This window comes from Hypanus sabinus, chromosome 5 (genome assembly GCF_030144855.1).
Source record: "Hypanus sabinus isolate sHypSab1 chromosome 5, sHypSab1.hap1, whole genome shotgun sequence".
In the NCBI taxonomy this organism is placed as follows: domain Eukaryota; kingdom Metazoa; phylum Chordata; class Chondrichthyes; order Myliobatiformes; family Dasyatidae; genus Hypanus; species Hypanus sabinus.
The window spans coordinates 155,736,562-155,753,181 of NC_082710.1; the positions used below are offsets into that span (position 1 = coordinate 155,736,562).

A 16,620-nucleotide genomic window follows, 5' to 3' on the forward strand; every position below is an offset into this window, starting at 1 on the left:
CCTACACAGACTCATCATAGGCTTTCAGAGTTGTTCACAATTTTGGAAATCTATGGGGCAAAGGGGATTTCTTACAGCTCCAGGAACCCCAAACAAAAATGGCCAGATGGTACAAGAATTAATGCAGATCATGCAATTTCCATCCGAGGTGGCTGTATTGAAATGTAAAAGCCACTGCAAAATGGACCGATGGATGAAGCAGGGAAAAAGGAGAGTGCAGAAAGGAGGAAAAAAATGAATGAAGTGAATCCATTAACTAACTCTGTGAGAACAAACTTGAACACTGCACATAGAAACATACAGCATATTTGAGAAATGCAAGTTCAATGTTCTAACAGAGGAAAGTTGTCCTAAATGGTGGGAAATTGAACAACAACTGGGCATGGAAATATAACACTGGTCAGGGACTGGTCCCTTTAGTGATATTGCTTCCTTATGGGCACAGCAGATTCACTCACTAGGATACGTTAGAGAGGAAAACATGACTAGCAGCTTCTCTTAGTGGAAGTGGCATCAGTAATTCAAGTCTCTAAGCTTAACAAATGTTGGAGAGATGCATGCCATACTGAAAAATAAATACAGTTAAGTACTCCAACCCCATCTAGATCCTCTTACTCCAAGTGATTTACATGAACAAATTGACAAGGATACTCAGATATACTAGATGTTCTCAAAGTGGGTGAAGCCTGTTTCAGCAAGGAAAGCCACTGCTACACATAAGAGTAAAACATGATTGAGGACCACAGCACTAGGTGTGGATTGCCGTGTTGTATCGACTCTGACTAACGGCAACACTATATTCCCTGATGAACATTGAATGATTCTCCCTCAGTCCACATCATCCAGAGTTGTCAGGACAGGTGGAGCAAATGAAAGGGACTATCAAACAAATACTGATCAAGTATTATGAGGAGGGTGTACTATGGCCCTCTGGCCTCCCCAGACTGTTGCTCTAAGTACAATAGTCATTGAACATTCTGTAAATGCAACCAAAGCTCTTCAGTCTGCTTCTCAATGGTTCTCCAGTGGAAGGAGGACACACAATTCCCTTGAGGGAGTCCTGAATCAAGAACCCATTGGGTGCTTTGTGGGAACAACCTTATCACATGCTATCAATTACTGATTCAGCCGTAAAGATTGAAGACGGCACCAGGCAATGAAGATGTAGATAGCAAACATTGAGGTTAATGTACTGGGAATGTACTAACTGCCTAGCCCATTAACCCCCAGTGGTTAAATCACTAACCAGCCAGATGTTGAACAAATTCCTGAACACTGAACACGACAAAGCTCAGTCTAATATCGTTATTTTTGCACTGTTAACCCATCTTGGCAACTCAGCACGTGCCAGATGAAATAAATTACAAAGTATTCTTACAGATATCACATCACTTTCCAGATGCTGTTAATTCCACTGGATGTTGGATATCCCAGTACATACCAGATGCAATACAAAAGTAGCAGCGCAATCACTTGAGACGAGTATGTTCTTCTCCTAAGAAGTCGTCTATTGGAGGGTCTTCGGTGACTGTAGGTGCCAATCCAGGATCCACACCCAGTATTCTGATCTCACAATCCTGTCCCCATCACTACTTGCTTATCATCACACAACAGGACTTAATTCAGGATGTTAAGGGGGTATTCCCTTAATTGAGAACACCTGTGCATGAGCTTGTTTACTGTAGGTAGGCTGATGCATGGGCAGCCACCACACAGTTCTTGACAGATCAGGGTCAATATTCAGTAACTGGGAATGGAAGATGACTGGGCATGCTTCAAAACTACAGCCTTCCTCCACCTCACTGCCATTGTGATGCATCATCATCCGCCAGCTGCACAATTGAGGTCTTGGTTGGATCCCTGTTCAGAACATCCCCATTGACCTTACTGGCTTGGGTGGCATTACCAGGGGCTAAGAGCCAGATGGTTAAACTCCACATGGCATTGCTGTTGGGATCTCAGGAACTCCCAAACCTCTCCACCACCACAAAGTGACAATCCTTGGAGAAGAAACCTCACAAAAGTCACCAATGTTAGGTATTACTTTAGATACTTAACAACCACATGATCTTTTCCTTGTCCAGCATTGTGATCTAACAACTTGGGGTCCTTCCTTCACTCTTCTCAGGGGTATTACGGAAAGACAGTCACCATGTGCTTCATACACCATCTTAATCTGGATCATTTGTGCCAACACTGTCTGTCTCATCTGTTGAGTTATGTCTAGTCCAGTCCTATTTATGCATTCATTGGGGTATGGTATGCCAATGTTTAAACCTGAGATCGAGGATAAGGTTACGTCCTTTCAGGTGTTCACTGTAAAGGCTGCCTTTTGCATCAGTGCTAAAGATAACCTCAAAGTAGGGTATAGTTCTTGCAAATACAGATATCGCTGATCTGAATATAATAATGACTCTGCAATTTTCATTGACAATGATCACTATAATATCATAATTCAAGATTCCTGCCAATCTCAGAAACAGGTTGAATTCATTGAACGACACATACTTTATGTGTAGAGATGGAGAAAACATGCATAATTGTATGTAATTGATGAGGATCCTGGTACTTGAATCTTGTCTTCCCTGTTATGAGACCTGCACAAACTTTATCTTGTCCAGATATAAATATAGGGGGCTCTAGACAGAGATAGTACCTTTGACTTCTGGCATGCTGCTCCCTACCAGACAGGGTGGACAGGCATCATCGGTCCTCATCCATCTCCCAAATCTCTGACATGTTGGTTCCAAGCGCCATACCCCAGTAAACCTCATCAGCTGGCGGGTTAAACCATGTGAGGGGGTGGTGTTAACACAGCACCACTGGGTGAAAGACTTCCATGATGAGATCACCGGCTGGGACGGAAAGGTTCTCAGATGAACTATAACGGCCACGTGTTGACGACCAAGGTGAGCCACCTACTGGGAGGAAATCGGCTGTGGCCAAACCTGGAGAGGGATGGGCTCCGCCAGGTTTCAGATGCCCAGATGATGTGTGCACCAAAAAGCTGGTGCAAAGCTTGTCAGGACGGCACCCCGACGATTCCAAAGGGTGAGAGAAGAAGAAGAAGGAATGTGATATCTTGGAAGGGAGTCCGTCTGCAGCAAACATAGGACCACAAGACATAGCAGCAGAAATAGGCCATTCAGCCCATTCAGTGTGCTCGGCCATTCCATCATGGCTGTTCCTGGATTCCACTCAACCACATACACCTGCCTTCCTACCATATCCTTTGATGCCCTGACCAAACAGGAAACTATTGTGGGTTAGTTGATTACTCCCTCTTGCCCCCTTCTTCTCTCCCCTCTAACTACCCCATCCTACTCTCTACCCCCTCCCTCTGACTACTCCCTCCTCCTCACCCCCCCCCGTCCCGATCGTTCTTCTCTCCCCCACCCCTTTCCCTCCCTCTCCCCTTCCACCTCCCCTTTTGTCCTTCCGACATCAGCTCATGGTCTGTTATCTTGCTTCCGCCAGTTTCCCTCAGTTTCTATTTTGCCTTCCGATGCAGATTTCCGAAATGTTTCCTTCACCACCACCATCAGTCACTCTTTTTACTGGCAACATTGGAAGCCATTCTTACGTGTAAAATAATTTTAATGTCACCTGGACCACGAACGATGAAGGACGGGCGCTATGACTGGGCAGTTTATCGGGGCATCCTGCGCCAACCGGCACCGTGAGTAATCGCCGGAGAACACGTGCCGCTTCTACTGCGCTGTTCCGCTGGTCGTTCCTTCAAAATCCACCGGCGCCCCACACAACAGGAAGCGATGCAATAAGATGCATCTTTCGGGGTTCAGGGCAGGCAGTCAAAATCCATTCGTCATCGCTTCCAAATTGCAGCAACAACTGATTTTGGCTGTAGCACTTTATTGATGCATTTGCGAAAGTGCAAATTACATTTATTACCAAAGTGCATATATGTCACCAGATACAACCCTGAAATTCATTTTCTTGCGGACAATCACAGTAAATACAAGAAGCAGAGCACAATCACTGAAAGACTGCGCTCAACAGGACGGACAAAAACCAATATGCAAAAAAGCAACAAACTGCAAACACAAAAGGAGAAAAGATTATTAAAGAACAATAAAGGAATAATACACAATAATATCTTTTGCATCTATCCTGATTACAATGGGTAGAGGCGGTCAGATTTAAGATTGTACTGAAAGCCTCCTTGAAGTGCACTATAACACTCACACTTGCTGCTGGGAATCTCCATACTTGGAGATTATGAGTTGTTCAAAGTGGGAGCACATCCAGGCATCTTGAGTCCATACTTTTGGAGCACATGGGAGCCCTGTGTAAATAGTTGGGTGGGTGGCACCACCTCACACACTGAACATCTGGCCTCTCCACAGGTACCTCCTCACACACCAAACATCTGCCCTCTCCACAGGTACCTCCTCACACACTAAACGTCTGCCCTCTCCACAGGTACCTCTTCACACACTAAACATCTGCCCTCTCCACAGGTACCTCCTCACACACTAAACGTCTGCCCTCTCCACAGGTACGTCCCACCCTATCGATGGAAGTGTTTGCAGTTCTCACATTCTCATCATCAGTCCCCTTAGAACTCACAGACTGCAGTGGGAGCCAGTCTCCCTCAATGCCATGCGACTAACAACACTGAAGCTAGCCCAACTGATTCTCACATTCTGCTTGTAAAATAAAGCCAATTATTTGAATATTATTCTACTACTTTAGCTGTTAAAATTAAATATTGCAGATCTTGCAAATGTGTATCATCACACAAACCCAAAATAACTCAAATTTGAGCACGTGTACATCCAGTGAGGGGTGGTTCTGTTGGTGAAAATGCCTGTCAATGAGAGACGTCAGAGGGGAATGGCCAGACCAGTTCAAGCTGACAGCACATTGAACATGGAACATGAAACATCTACGGAACATTACAGGCCCTTCGGACCACAATGTTGTGCCGAACATGTAACCTACTCGGTAGAATTACTCTACAGCATAGCCCTCTATTTGTCTAAGCTACCTGTACCTCTGTAAGAGTCTCTTAAAAGACCCTACTGAATCCACCTCCATCACCGCTGCTGGCAGCCCATTCCATGCACCCACAACTCTGTGTGAAACACTTAACTCTGACATCCCCTCTGCACCTACTTCCGAGCACCTTAAAACTAAACCCCTCATTTTAGCCATTTCAGCCCTCGGAAAAAGCTCTGGCTATCTGTACAATCAATGCCTCTCATATCATATACACCTCTATCAGGTCAACTTTCATCCTCCATCACTCCAAGGAGAAAAGGCCAAGTTCATTCAAACTGTTTTCCAAAGGCACACTCTCCAATTCAGGCAACATCCTTGTAAGTCTCTTTTGCACTCTTTTTTTTAGTATCCACATCCTTCCTGTAGTGAGGTGACCAGAAATGGTGACCAGTACTCCAAGTGGGATCTGACCAAGGTCTTATATAGCTGTAATATTACCTCACTGCTCTTGAACTCAATCCCACGACTGATGAATGCTGACACACTATACACCTTCTTAGATAGATAGATAAATTCAACATTTTTCCAGTGTCCCATACACTTATTGTAGCAAAACTAATTACTTACAGTATTTAACTATAAGTATGATAAGCATCTAAAATCATCCTCCCAAAAAGCATTAATAAATAGCTTTTAAAAAGTTCTTAAATAGTTTACTAAAGTGCATTGAGTGGTAACTTAAGCTCAGTCCTAACTCCGGCACTATAACATGTCTTGCCCCTGGTGGTTGAATCGTAGAGCCGAATGGCATTGGGGAGTAATGATCTCTTCATCCTGTCTGAGGAGCATTGCATTGACAGCAACCTGCCGCTGAAGCTGCTTCTCTGTCTCTGGATGGTGCTGTGCAGAGGATGTTCAGGGTTTTCCATGATTGACCGTAGCCTACTCAGCGCCCTCCACTCTGCCACCGATGTCATACTCTCCAGTTCTGTGCCCACGACACTGTTTAACAACACTGTTAGCCTGCACAGCAGTTTTGTGTGTCCTGTGGACTCAGATCCCAATATCTGTCTGATCATCCACACTGCCAAGAGTCTTGCCATTAATACTATATTCTGTCTTCAAATTTGACCTATCAAAATGAACCTTTTCACACTTATCTGGGATGATCTCCATCCGCAACTTCTCAGCCCAGTTCTGCATCCTACAGATGTCGTGCTGTAACATTTGACAACCCTCCAGACTATCCTTGTCTCATCAGCAAACTTACTAACACACCCTTCTACTTCTTCATCCAGATATTTTATAAAAACCACAAAGAGGTGGGGTCCCAGAACAGATCTCTGCAGAACACAACTGGTCCCCATCCTCCATGCAGAATATAAACCATCTATATCCCCACTTTGCCGTCTGTGGTCAAGCCAATTCTGGATCCACAAAGCAAGGTATCCACGGATCCCATGCCTCCTTACTTTCTGAATGAGCCTTGCATGGGGAGCCTTATCAAATGCCTTACTGAAATCCATATAAACTCCATCCAGTGCTCTACATTCATTAATGTATTTTTACACAAGGTTACGGTAACTCAGATAATCACACATTAAAACAGTGATGTGCAGAGGAGCATCGCTGGATGTACAACATGTCGAACCTTGAAGTGACACACATGAAATGCTGGAGGAACTCAACAGGCCAGGTAATACCTCTATGGAAAAGAGTACAAAGTCGATTTTTCAGGACATTTCAGTTGAACAGACTAGTTAGGGACAGTATTTTGCACAAAGTATTCATTAATTAATGATCTTGCAACTTAGAGGCCTGTCTACAAAACTGATCAAAATGTGATATAATTCTGTACTGGGATAGCAAGCCAGTATCTTAAAAAAGAAAAAGGAATGTAGGTATATGGGACAAACTACATAGGCAGAAAAAGAACATACATTAAAAGCAGTAACAGTAGACAAACAATAGATGATGTTTATAGATTTAATGCATGATTCACGGCAGAAGAATGGCAAACTCCAATGGAAATTTTAGCCCTTTATGGTCCAGAAGAAATTGAAGATAACATTAGATATTCGAATAGGAATAAACCAGACCAAACCAGATGAAGTGGATGAAGCATGAGAATCGCAGTGTGATGTGGGTAGATCTGTGGCAATCAAAGACCAGTTGTCACAGCCACAGATTTGGCAGTGCAGCAGATTTGGCAATTGTGCTTGTAAATATGCTCACGTCAGCTAATTATTTTTTAATTGTGATCGTATTTAATTCCAACCATTCCATCATAGCATTTGTCGAGACTTGGACACAGCAATGCTTTGCTGCCTGCTTGCATTCAGTCTTGCCTGAGAAATTGGACAGTTGAGTCAATTGACTCTGAAGAGTAGTGGTATTTATTTTATTCTTAGTTGTTCTTTTCAGCTGCAGTATAGGCTTTGTTTTCCATTTGTGAGTTTTAGATATCAGCCCTGTTCAGCCTAATGTTTATTGTTTTCTTTGCCCTTTAACATGGTTTGCATTAAAGTCTATGAACTATGGAACTGCTTCAGTGTCTCTCACTCCACATGGGCCATGTCCGAACCTGGTGGCACCAGTGATGCAGGTGCGACTTATGGAAGGCTATCATAAGAGTGAAGAAAAGAATTCCCTGTGAAGTTAGTAATGGAATCATATGCACATCAGCTAAGGCAGGGTTTGCAGGACATTATTTCCTACAAGGCGAAACCTCACATCTTACATGGTTGTGATGCTTCACTCCAGAATAAGCTGAACACATTTTATGCAAACTTTGCAAGGGGGAATAAAACTGTTCTTGGGTGAATCTCTGCAGCATCTGGTGACCCGGTGATATGTGTCTCAGAGGTCAATGTCAGAGTATCTTTCAAGAGGATGAACTTGCAAGACATCTAGGCTTATAGTGTATCAGTATCAGATAGGGTATGGAAATCCTGTGCAAACCAACATGCTGGAGTGTTGAAAAATATTTTCAATCTCTTACAGGCTGTCCGCAAAATCAGCGGCAAGATAGAGGAAGCTTTTGCAAACCTACAGAAAGCAACTAAATGAATTATTATGAGGGAAAAGACAAAATCTGAAAGCAGCTAACAAACAATATCAAACTGGATAGAAAAAAAAATTCAAGTACTGTATATAAAAAATAAAATAGAGATGAGAGTGGATATAGGACCGTTAAAATATGAGACCAGAGAAATAACAACGTGGGTCAAGAAGAAGGCAAATGAGCTAAATGAGTATTTTGCATCAATTTTCTCTGTGGAAAACATTAGCAGTGTGCCAGGTGTTGAGGAGTGTGAGGGACGGAATGTGAGTGCAGTTACTATTACAAGGGAGAAGGTACTCAAAAAGCTGAAAGACCAAAAAGTATTTAAGTCATCTGGACCAGATGAACTGCACCGTAGGGTTTGGAAAGATGCCATCACGGATGTGGAAAGGATGTTAGGTAGCGGAGTCTAGGACAAGAGGGCATAGCCTCAGGACAGACGCGCATCCATTTAAAACACAGATGTGGAGAAATTTCTTTAGCCAGAGGGTGGGGAACTTTTGGAACTGGGGGGGGGGGGGGGTGGGGAAAAATCAGCCATGATTGAATGGCAGAGCAGTCTCGATGAGCCAAATCACTTAATTTTGTTCCAATGTCTTACAATCTTACGTGGCTTCCTCTAACACGAGACCAAGTATAGATCAGGCATAAACACAAGAAGCCTGCAAATGAAGAAAAGCCAAAGCACACAAAATGATGGAGGAACTCAGCAGGCCAGGCAGCATCTCTGGAAAAGAGTAAACAGTCGACACATTAAGCTGGGACACATCAACAGGACCGAAAAGGAAGGGGTAAGATTCCAGAATAAAAAGATGGGTGAGAGGGGAAAGAGGCTAGCTGGAAGGTGATAGCTAAAGCCAGGTGGATGGGAAAGGTCATGAGCTGCAGAAGAAGAAAGCTGATAGAAAGCAGAGTGGACTATAGGAGAAAGGGAATGAGGAGTGGACTCAGGGGGAATAGGCAGATGAGAAGAGGTAAAAGTTCAGAGTGTGGAATAGAAGGGGTGTTGGGTGGGGGGAGGAGTTTGTTAAACAGAAGGAGAAATCGATACTCATGCCTTCAGTTTGGAGGCTACCCAGGTGGAACTTGCTCCTCCATCCAGAGGGTGGCCTCATCTTGGAAGAAGAAGAGGCCATAGAAGACAAGTCTATGAGATGGAGACAGTTTGAGAAAAGGAAGGAGGAGTCAGAAATGGACCAAGTGAATTTAAGGGCATGGTGGAAGTTAGAGGCTAAGTTGATAAAATTGAGGAGATCAGCATGGGTGTGTGAAGCAGCAACAATGCAGTCATCAATGTAGTGGAGGAAGAATTGGGGAGTATAACTGGGGAAGGCTTTGAATGTGGACTGTTGTAGGTTGCCAACAAGAGGCAGGCATAGCTAGGGCCCATATGAGTGCCCGTGGATAGCCCTGAGTTTGGAGACAGTGGGAGCAACAAATCAACAACAGGTTGTTTCCTGCCTCCCTCCCTCCCACTAACACAGACACTCCTCCAAAACCAGGAGGCTTCCGGGCCGTCAGTCTCCAGTCATTGGCTATCGGGCTTCAAATTCCAAACTTCCTAACAACCTTTTCAGCTTTGATCTTCAGTAATGATTCCCCACCTACCACTAACTAATGACAGGTCCCCAAAATCCAGGCCTCAAATTCTGGGCACATGAACTCACCAGCCCTTCTTCCCCCTGTTTTGAGAGTTATCCAGATTTTTTTATTTATTTACTTTCCCATTTGATTCTTCCCCATTCCACGCATGATTGATTTCTTATCCCTGCACTGGTGCTTCAACCCTCTGCCGATCATATCATCTCACTACATGGTTCTGTCTGGCCTTCACCTCTTCCTAATGTTTCACTTCTCTAGAATTTCATTCACATGCACCTTACATGTTACCCTTGTTTCCATCCACACACCTAGAAACTTTATCACTGACTCTTGTTTAAAAGATTTACCATATAACAAGATCAATTGTGTGTATAATGATCCTTTCAGAAAAACAACCAACTTGGGGCTTTGCCACAGGGAACTGAAACCTGCACCCACTTTCCAGTTCTACGACTTCACCAATAGCTATCTGCATTTTCCTAAAAATGTAATTTATTATTCCACTTCTACACTAGACTGCATCATCAGAGTTGTGTATTTGATATTTCAATAATATTTGAGTCATCATGTGTTTATATATATGTATTCTTGTTTGGTTAAATAAATCAGTACAGGTTATATGTAAGATTACCTTAATTGCATACCCCATCATGCTACCATGTGATACATGACAGCCTCGCTTTAAGTAACCTCGAACTAATAATGCTGGGCGATGGGAACCAGTGCGACAGAGTGAGGATGAGCCAGCAGTTTTACAAGTAGATAATGGATGTAATATGAATGTAAGGAAAGACAAGCCAATAATTGCTGCAAATGCAGACAGAGCAAAGAGTTAAATTGTAGCGCAGAGACCAGATTTAAAAGGGTGACGAAAGCAGGGCTGAACATGTATTTAGGTGGGGGTAGCATTCAGAATTAAGGGAACAAATGCATGGTCCAATTAGAGATTGGTCTGTATGACGTTGTGGGCATCGCTGAGTCGTGGCTGAAAGAAGGCTATAGTTGGGAGCTTAACATCGTAGTATCTATTTTGTATTGAAAGGACAGGCAGGAAGGCATAGCCAGTGGTGTGGCTCTGTTTGAAAGAGATGGAATTACATCTTTAGAAAGAGGTGACAGAGGGTCAGAGAATGTTGAGGTTTTTTGTAGGTGGAGTTCAGAAACTGCAAGGGTAAAAAAACATTATGGGAATTGTGTATAGGCCTCCAAACAGTAGCCAAGGTGTGGCGTTCAGATTGCAAAGGGAGCAGGAAAATGCATGTAATAAGTGTAATGACACAATTGTATTGAGAGACTTCAATATGAAAGGAGATTTGGAAAATCAGAATGGTGTCAGATCGCAAGTGAGGAAATTTGAATATGAGATGGCTTTTTAGAGCAGCTTGTGCATGAGCCTTCTTGGGGAAAGGCTCTTTTAGATTGGGTTTTCTGTAATAACCCAGATCTAATTTGGGAGATTAATGTAAAGGAACCCTAAGAAGATACTGATAATAATAAGATTGAATTCATACTGCAATTCGTGAGGGATAAGCATAAGTCACATGTAACAGTATAGCAATAGAATAAAGGGAATTACAGGTTCCTGAGAGAGGAGCCAGGTGGATTGGAGGGGTATACTGGTGGGAGTGATGGCAGAGCAGAGATGGCTGAAGTTTCTGGGAATTGTTCACAAGGCGTAGGATATATATGTTCCAGTTAAGTTCTCAAATGGTAGTGGTAGGCAAAGATGGCTGTCAAGGGAAGCGAAAGACTGCATAAAAGCCAAGGAAAGGACATATAAGGTTCCAAAAGTGAGTGGAAAGTTGCATGATTTAACAAAAAACAACTCAAAAAGCTATCAGAGGGAAAAGATGAAATGATAGGGCAACTAGCGCACTGGAAAATGATGCTGGTGAGGTAAGAATGCAGAACAAAGAAATGGCAGATGAACCTGTTGGGTACTTTGCATCAGTTTTCACTGTGGAAGACACTGGCAGAGTGCCAGTGGTCTGTGACTATCAGTGAGCAGAAGTGAGTGTCATTGGAATTGCAAAGGAAAAGGTGGTGAGCAAACTCAAAGGTCCAAAGGTGGATAAGTCACCTGGTCCAGATGGACTACATCCCAGAGTTCTGAGAGAGGTTGTTGAAGAGCTAACGGATGCCTTCGTCATGATCTTTGAAGGATCACTTGATCCTGTCATTTTCCTGGAGAACATGGAAGACTGCAAATATCACTCCACTCTTTAAGAAGGGAGGAAGGCAAAAGAAAGAAAGTTATATGCCAGTCAGCCGAACCTTAGCGGTTGGAAAATGTTGGAGTCTATTATTAAGGCTGTGATTTTGGGGTACTTGGAAACTGCTAAAATAAGTCAAAGTCAGCATGGTTTCTGGCAAGGAAAATCTTGCTTGACATATCTGTTAGAATTCTTCAAGGAAGTTAAAAGCAGAGTGGACAAAGGAGAGGCTTAGATATTCAGAAAGCATTTGATCAGGTACCACACATGAGGTTCCTTAACAAGATAAAATCCTATGGTGTTACAGGAAAGATACTGGCATGGATAGTGATATGGCTGACAGGCAGGGGACAATTAATAAATGGTGTATTTTCTGGTTGATTGTCAGTGAATAGTGATGTTCTTCAGGGGTTTCTTTTGGGACCAGTACTTTTCATATTGTTTGTCAATGATTTAGGTAATAGCAGATAATAGTTTGCAGATGAAGATAGGTGGAGGGGAGGAAGTGCTGAGGAAGCAATGTGATGGCAGCAGGACTTAGACAAATTGGAAGAATGGGCAAAAAATGGCAGATGGAATACAGTGCTGGGAAATGTATGGTCATGCATTTTCATAAAAGAAACAATAATGTGGACAATTCTCTAAATGGGGAGAAGGTTCAAACATCTTAGGTGCAGAGGGACTTGGGGTTTCTTGGGCAAAAGTTGAGTCTGTGGTAAAGAAGGCAAATGCAATGTTGGCATTTATTTCAAGGGGAATAGAATATAAAAGCAAGGATATAATGCCGAGGCATCATAAGACGCTAGTCAGCACCTTCCCAAGATCAAGATGCACAGAGTTTAAAAAGAAAAGTGGCTACCACCATAAGAACCACTTCCTGCAGTCTCAGAGTCAATTCCTACAACCACAACGGAGGATTTACCAGAACCGGTTTGCTTTCACTGCTCTAAGTCTCAGCTTCTAACCAGATTACACACACAAAATGCTGGAGGAACTCAGTGGGCCAGGCAGCATCTACAGCATAGGTGTCAAACTCAAGGCCCGCGGGCCATATCCGGCCCGGTGTACAATTATATCCGGCTCGCGAGATCATTTTAGATAGATCTATTATTTTAATTATTAATGGCCCGGCGATATGAAGCCTATGATTGTAAGTTAATACCAATCATAAAAATAATGCTTGCTCAGCAGTCTTCTTCATAAGAAACGGAATTTGTGAAGTGAAACACTTTGTAGTTATAGCAGAGACTGAGACACATGAGAACAGGCAGAAAAAACAGAGGCAATGAAGGCTGTGTTCGCACGCGCCCGACTGATCCGGCCCGCATGAAGCTGCATTTTGCCCAATTCGGCCCGTGACCTAAAATGAGTTTGACACCCTTGATCTACAGTAACAAATATAGTCGATGTTTCAGGCCGAGACCCTTTAGCCAGAAAAAAATGAATTGACTTTAAATGTGTGGGGTTGGGAGGCAGAGATAAATTCAAGATCACAGGTGAAACTGGGAGACCGAGGGATGAAGTAAAGAGTGGAGAAGTTCATTGTTGAAAGAGTTTCAGCGCTGGATAAGAGGGAATCCAATAGAAGACAGAAGGCCATGGAAGAAAGAAAAAGGGGAGGAGCACCAGAGGGAGGCGATGGGCAGGTAAGGAGATCAGGTAAGAGAGGGAAAAGGGGAAGGGGAATGATGAAGGGGGACATTACCAGAAGTTCGAGAAATCAATGTTCATTCCATCAGGTTGGAAGCTACCCAGATGGAATATAAGGTGGTGTTCCTCCAAACTGAGTGTGGCCTCATCTTAGCAGTAGACGAGGCCATGGATAGACATATCGGAATGGGAATGACAAGTTGATGCACCATCAATAACTCACACTGAGACATAAGGCGAGATATCGGCTTTTATTGACTGGAAGAAGGAATCAGGAGTGAGTGTCCATCATACTATGTCCTGGAGACTGAGGCCGAGCGTCAGGCCTCAGATCGCCTTTATACAGGGGCCTGTGGGGAGGAGCCACAGGAGCAGTCAGCAGGGGGCGTGTCCAGACAGGCACATAGTTCACCACACAAGTGCAATTAAAAAGTGTGGCCACTGGGTGATCCCTCTTCTTCTGCCGGACGGATGGTGGGTGCTCGGCAAAACACTCTCCCAATCAACGTCGAGTCTCACCGGTATACAGGGGGCCACACCGGGAGCACCGGACACAGTGTATGACCCCAGTAGACTCACAGGTGAAGAATCACCTCATAGGTGTGTGCAATCGCCTCACCTGGACGGACTGTTTGGGGCCCTCCTTTGCTAACTCTCTTGTCAACCAGATTAACCTCCTTTGTCAGGAAATCAGTTATCCCACAAGAGTAAGAATTCCTCTACAGTGAACTGAATCTTTAGACCTGAATAGGTGTGGTGAACTGCATATACCTGTCTGGACACGCTCACCACCCCCCACCCCCCCACCGCTGACTGCTCCTGTGGCTCCTCCCCCTGACCGTGGCTCCTCCCACCGACCCCTGTATAAAGGCGATTGGGGCCTGAGCCCTGCCATCAGTCTCCAGGATGTAGCTGGGTGGTCAATTGCTGCTTGTTCTTTCTTCCAGTCAATTAAAACCGATATCTCGCCTTACGTCTCAGAGAGTTATTGATAGTGCATCAATAGGACAATTTAAAATTTACTATGCAGTGGATGCCTGTACGTATATAGTACTTGTATAATATACTGTGAGATAGTTGAGATGCATTCAACATCGAGTTGAAGTTTATAGCTAAGCAGGGAGGAGTGTTGTGTCTTTGATATTTCAATAATATTTAAGTAACCTTATATATAGGTTGATTAAATATACTTGTTCATTTAAAAATAAAATATTACGAGTAGTTTGTAAAATACGTGATTGCGTCAACACGCAGCACGTAATATGTGTGTGGCTCGCTGAAAATAAGTTCGAACTAGATCTGAAGTAAGTGTATAAAAGTTTACTTCTGAATGTACCGATCACCAATGCGAAATGTTATTGTTTGCATTGTTTCTTGCTCACTATTTCTTCACCATTAAAGTCTAGTTCTCTGATAGGGGAAATAGGGTCACGTGGGGGGGGGGGAACGGCGCGAAATTTGAATTGCAGTACTGTATTCAACGAGCACCCTGTCAGGGTTTCGCAGCGCTGGACATGATTTTCTACGTTCTTTTTTGGTTTGTGCCGTCTTTCGGAGTTGCAGGTAAGATCGTGGCTCCGTTGTAAATCGCGCTGCCGGGTCCGCCCTCACCCCAACAACAATCGGGAGTCTAAAATTTACGTTCGCAGGCACAAAGGGTTAAATAGTACATTGGTTTTAATGAAGAAACACACTAAAGGGAGGTGAGTACAGTATTTTTATCAGCAAGGACCGGTTCGGCATGTAGTGGTGAGGTGTATATACCTCAAAAACTTGTATAGATTTACCGTGCAGAGCTTCTGACAGACTGACACGCTGTCTGGTATGGGGAGGGTGGGGGGGTCGCTGCTGCTCCTGACTGAAAGAAGGTGCAGAGGGTTGTACAGAGTACCCAGGACATCTTCAGGGAGTGGTGTGTCAGAAAGGCAGCGTCCATTATTAAGGATCTCTAACACCCAGGGCATGCCCTTTTTTCACTGTTACTATCAGGTAGGAGGTAAAGAAGTCTGAAGGCACACACTCAGCGATTCAGGAACAGTTTCTTCCCCTCTGCCATCCGATTCCTAAATGGACACTGAGGACACTACCTCACTTTTAATATACAGTATTTCAGTTTTTGCGTGTTTTTTTTAAAAAAATCTATTCAATATAGGTAAGTTATATAGTTGTTCATTTATTCTTAATTTTATTATTATTTCTCCGCTAGGTTATGTATCGCATTGAACTGCTGCCGCTCAGTTAATACATTTCACGTCACAGGTTGGTGGTATAAACCTGATTCTGATTCTGAAATCTACTCAGCTTCTTCTGGGGTACGAGCCTACAAAGTACCCCGAACATCTTTAGGGAACCGTGTCTCAGAAAGGCAACGACCATTATTAAGGATCTCCAGCACCCAGGGCATGCCCTTTTCTCACTGTTACCACCAGGCAGGAGGTACAGAAGCCAGAAGGACTGGGACAGGCTGTTTTCTGGCAAAGGTGTATTTAGTAAGTGGGAGGCCTTCAAAAGTGAAATTATGATGGTATAGAGCTTGTATGTGTCTGTCAGAATAAAAGTAAAGATAAAAGATGTATGGAACCTGGGCTTTCAATGGGGATGGTGCCGGAGGATTGGCGTATTGCTCATGTGGTTCCATTGTTTAAAAAGGGTTCTAAGAGTAAACCTAGCAATTATAGGCCTGTCAGTTTGACGTCAGTGGTGGGTAAATTAATGGAACATATTCTTAGAGATGGTATATATAATTATCTGGATAGACAGGGTCTGATTAGGAACAGTGAACATGGATTTGTGCATGGAAGGTCATGTTTGACAAATCTTATTGCATTTTTTGAAGAGGTTATGAGGAAAGTTGACGAGGTAAAACAGTGGATGTTGTCTATAATGGACTTCAGTAAGGCCTTTGACAAGGTTCTGCACGGAAGGTTTGTTAGGAAGCTTCAATCGTTGGGTATTAATATTGAAGTAGTAAAATGGATTCAACAGTGGCTGGATGGGAGATGCCAGAGAGTAGTGGTGGATAACTGTTCGTCAGGTTGGAGTCCGGTGATGAGTGGTGTGCCTCAGGGATATGCACTGGGCCCAGTGTTGTTTGTCATATACATAATAATCTGGATGATGGGGTGT

At 43.5% G+C, this 16,620-nt stretch overlaps 1 protein-coding gene across 1 annotated transcript in view; it reads left to right on the forward strand.

Annotated features, from left to right (window-relative positions):
* Positions 1 to 2,876: 2,876 nt before the first annotated feature.
* The window catches only part of LOC132394799 (uncharacterized), a 54,687-nt gene continuing 40,943 nt past the window's right edge, over positions 2,877 to 16,620 (forward strand). Inside the window, exons 1-3 of the mRNA XM_059971206.1 lie at positions 2,877 to 3,051; positions 14,991 to 15,057; positions 15,701 to 15,753. Of these exons, the coding sequence (XP_059827189.1) occupies positions 2,877 to 3,051; positions 14,991 to 15,057; positions 15,701 to 15,753 (295 nt within the window). The remainder of the gene's footprint in view (positions 3,052 to 14,990; positions 15,058 to 15,700; positions 15,754 to 16,620) is intronic.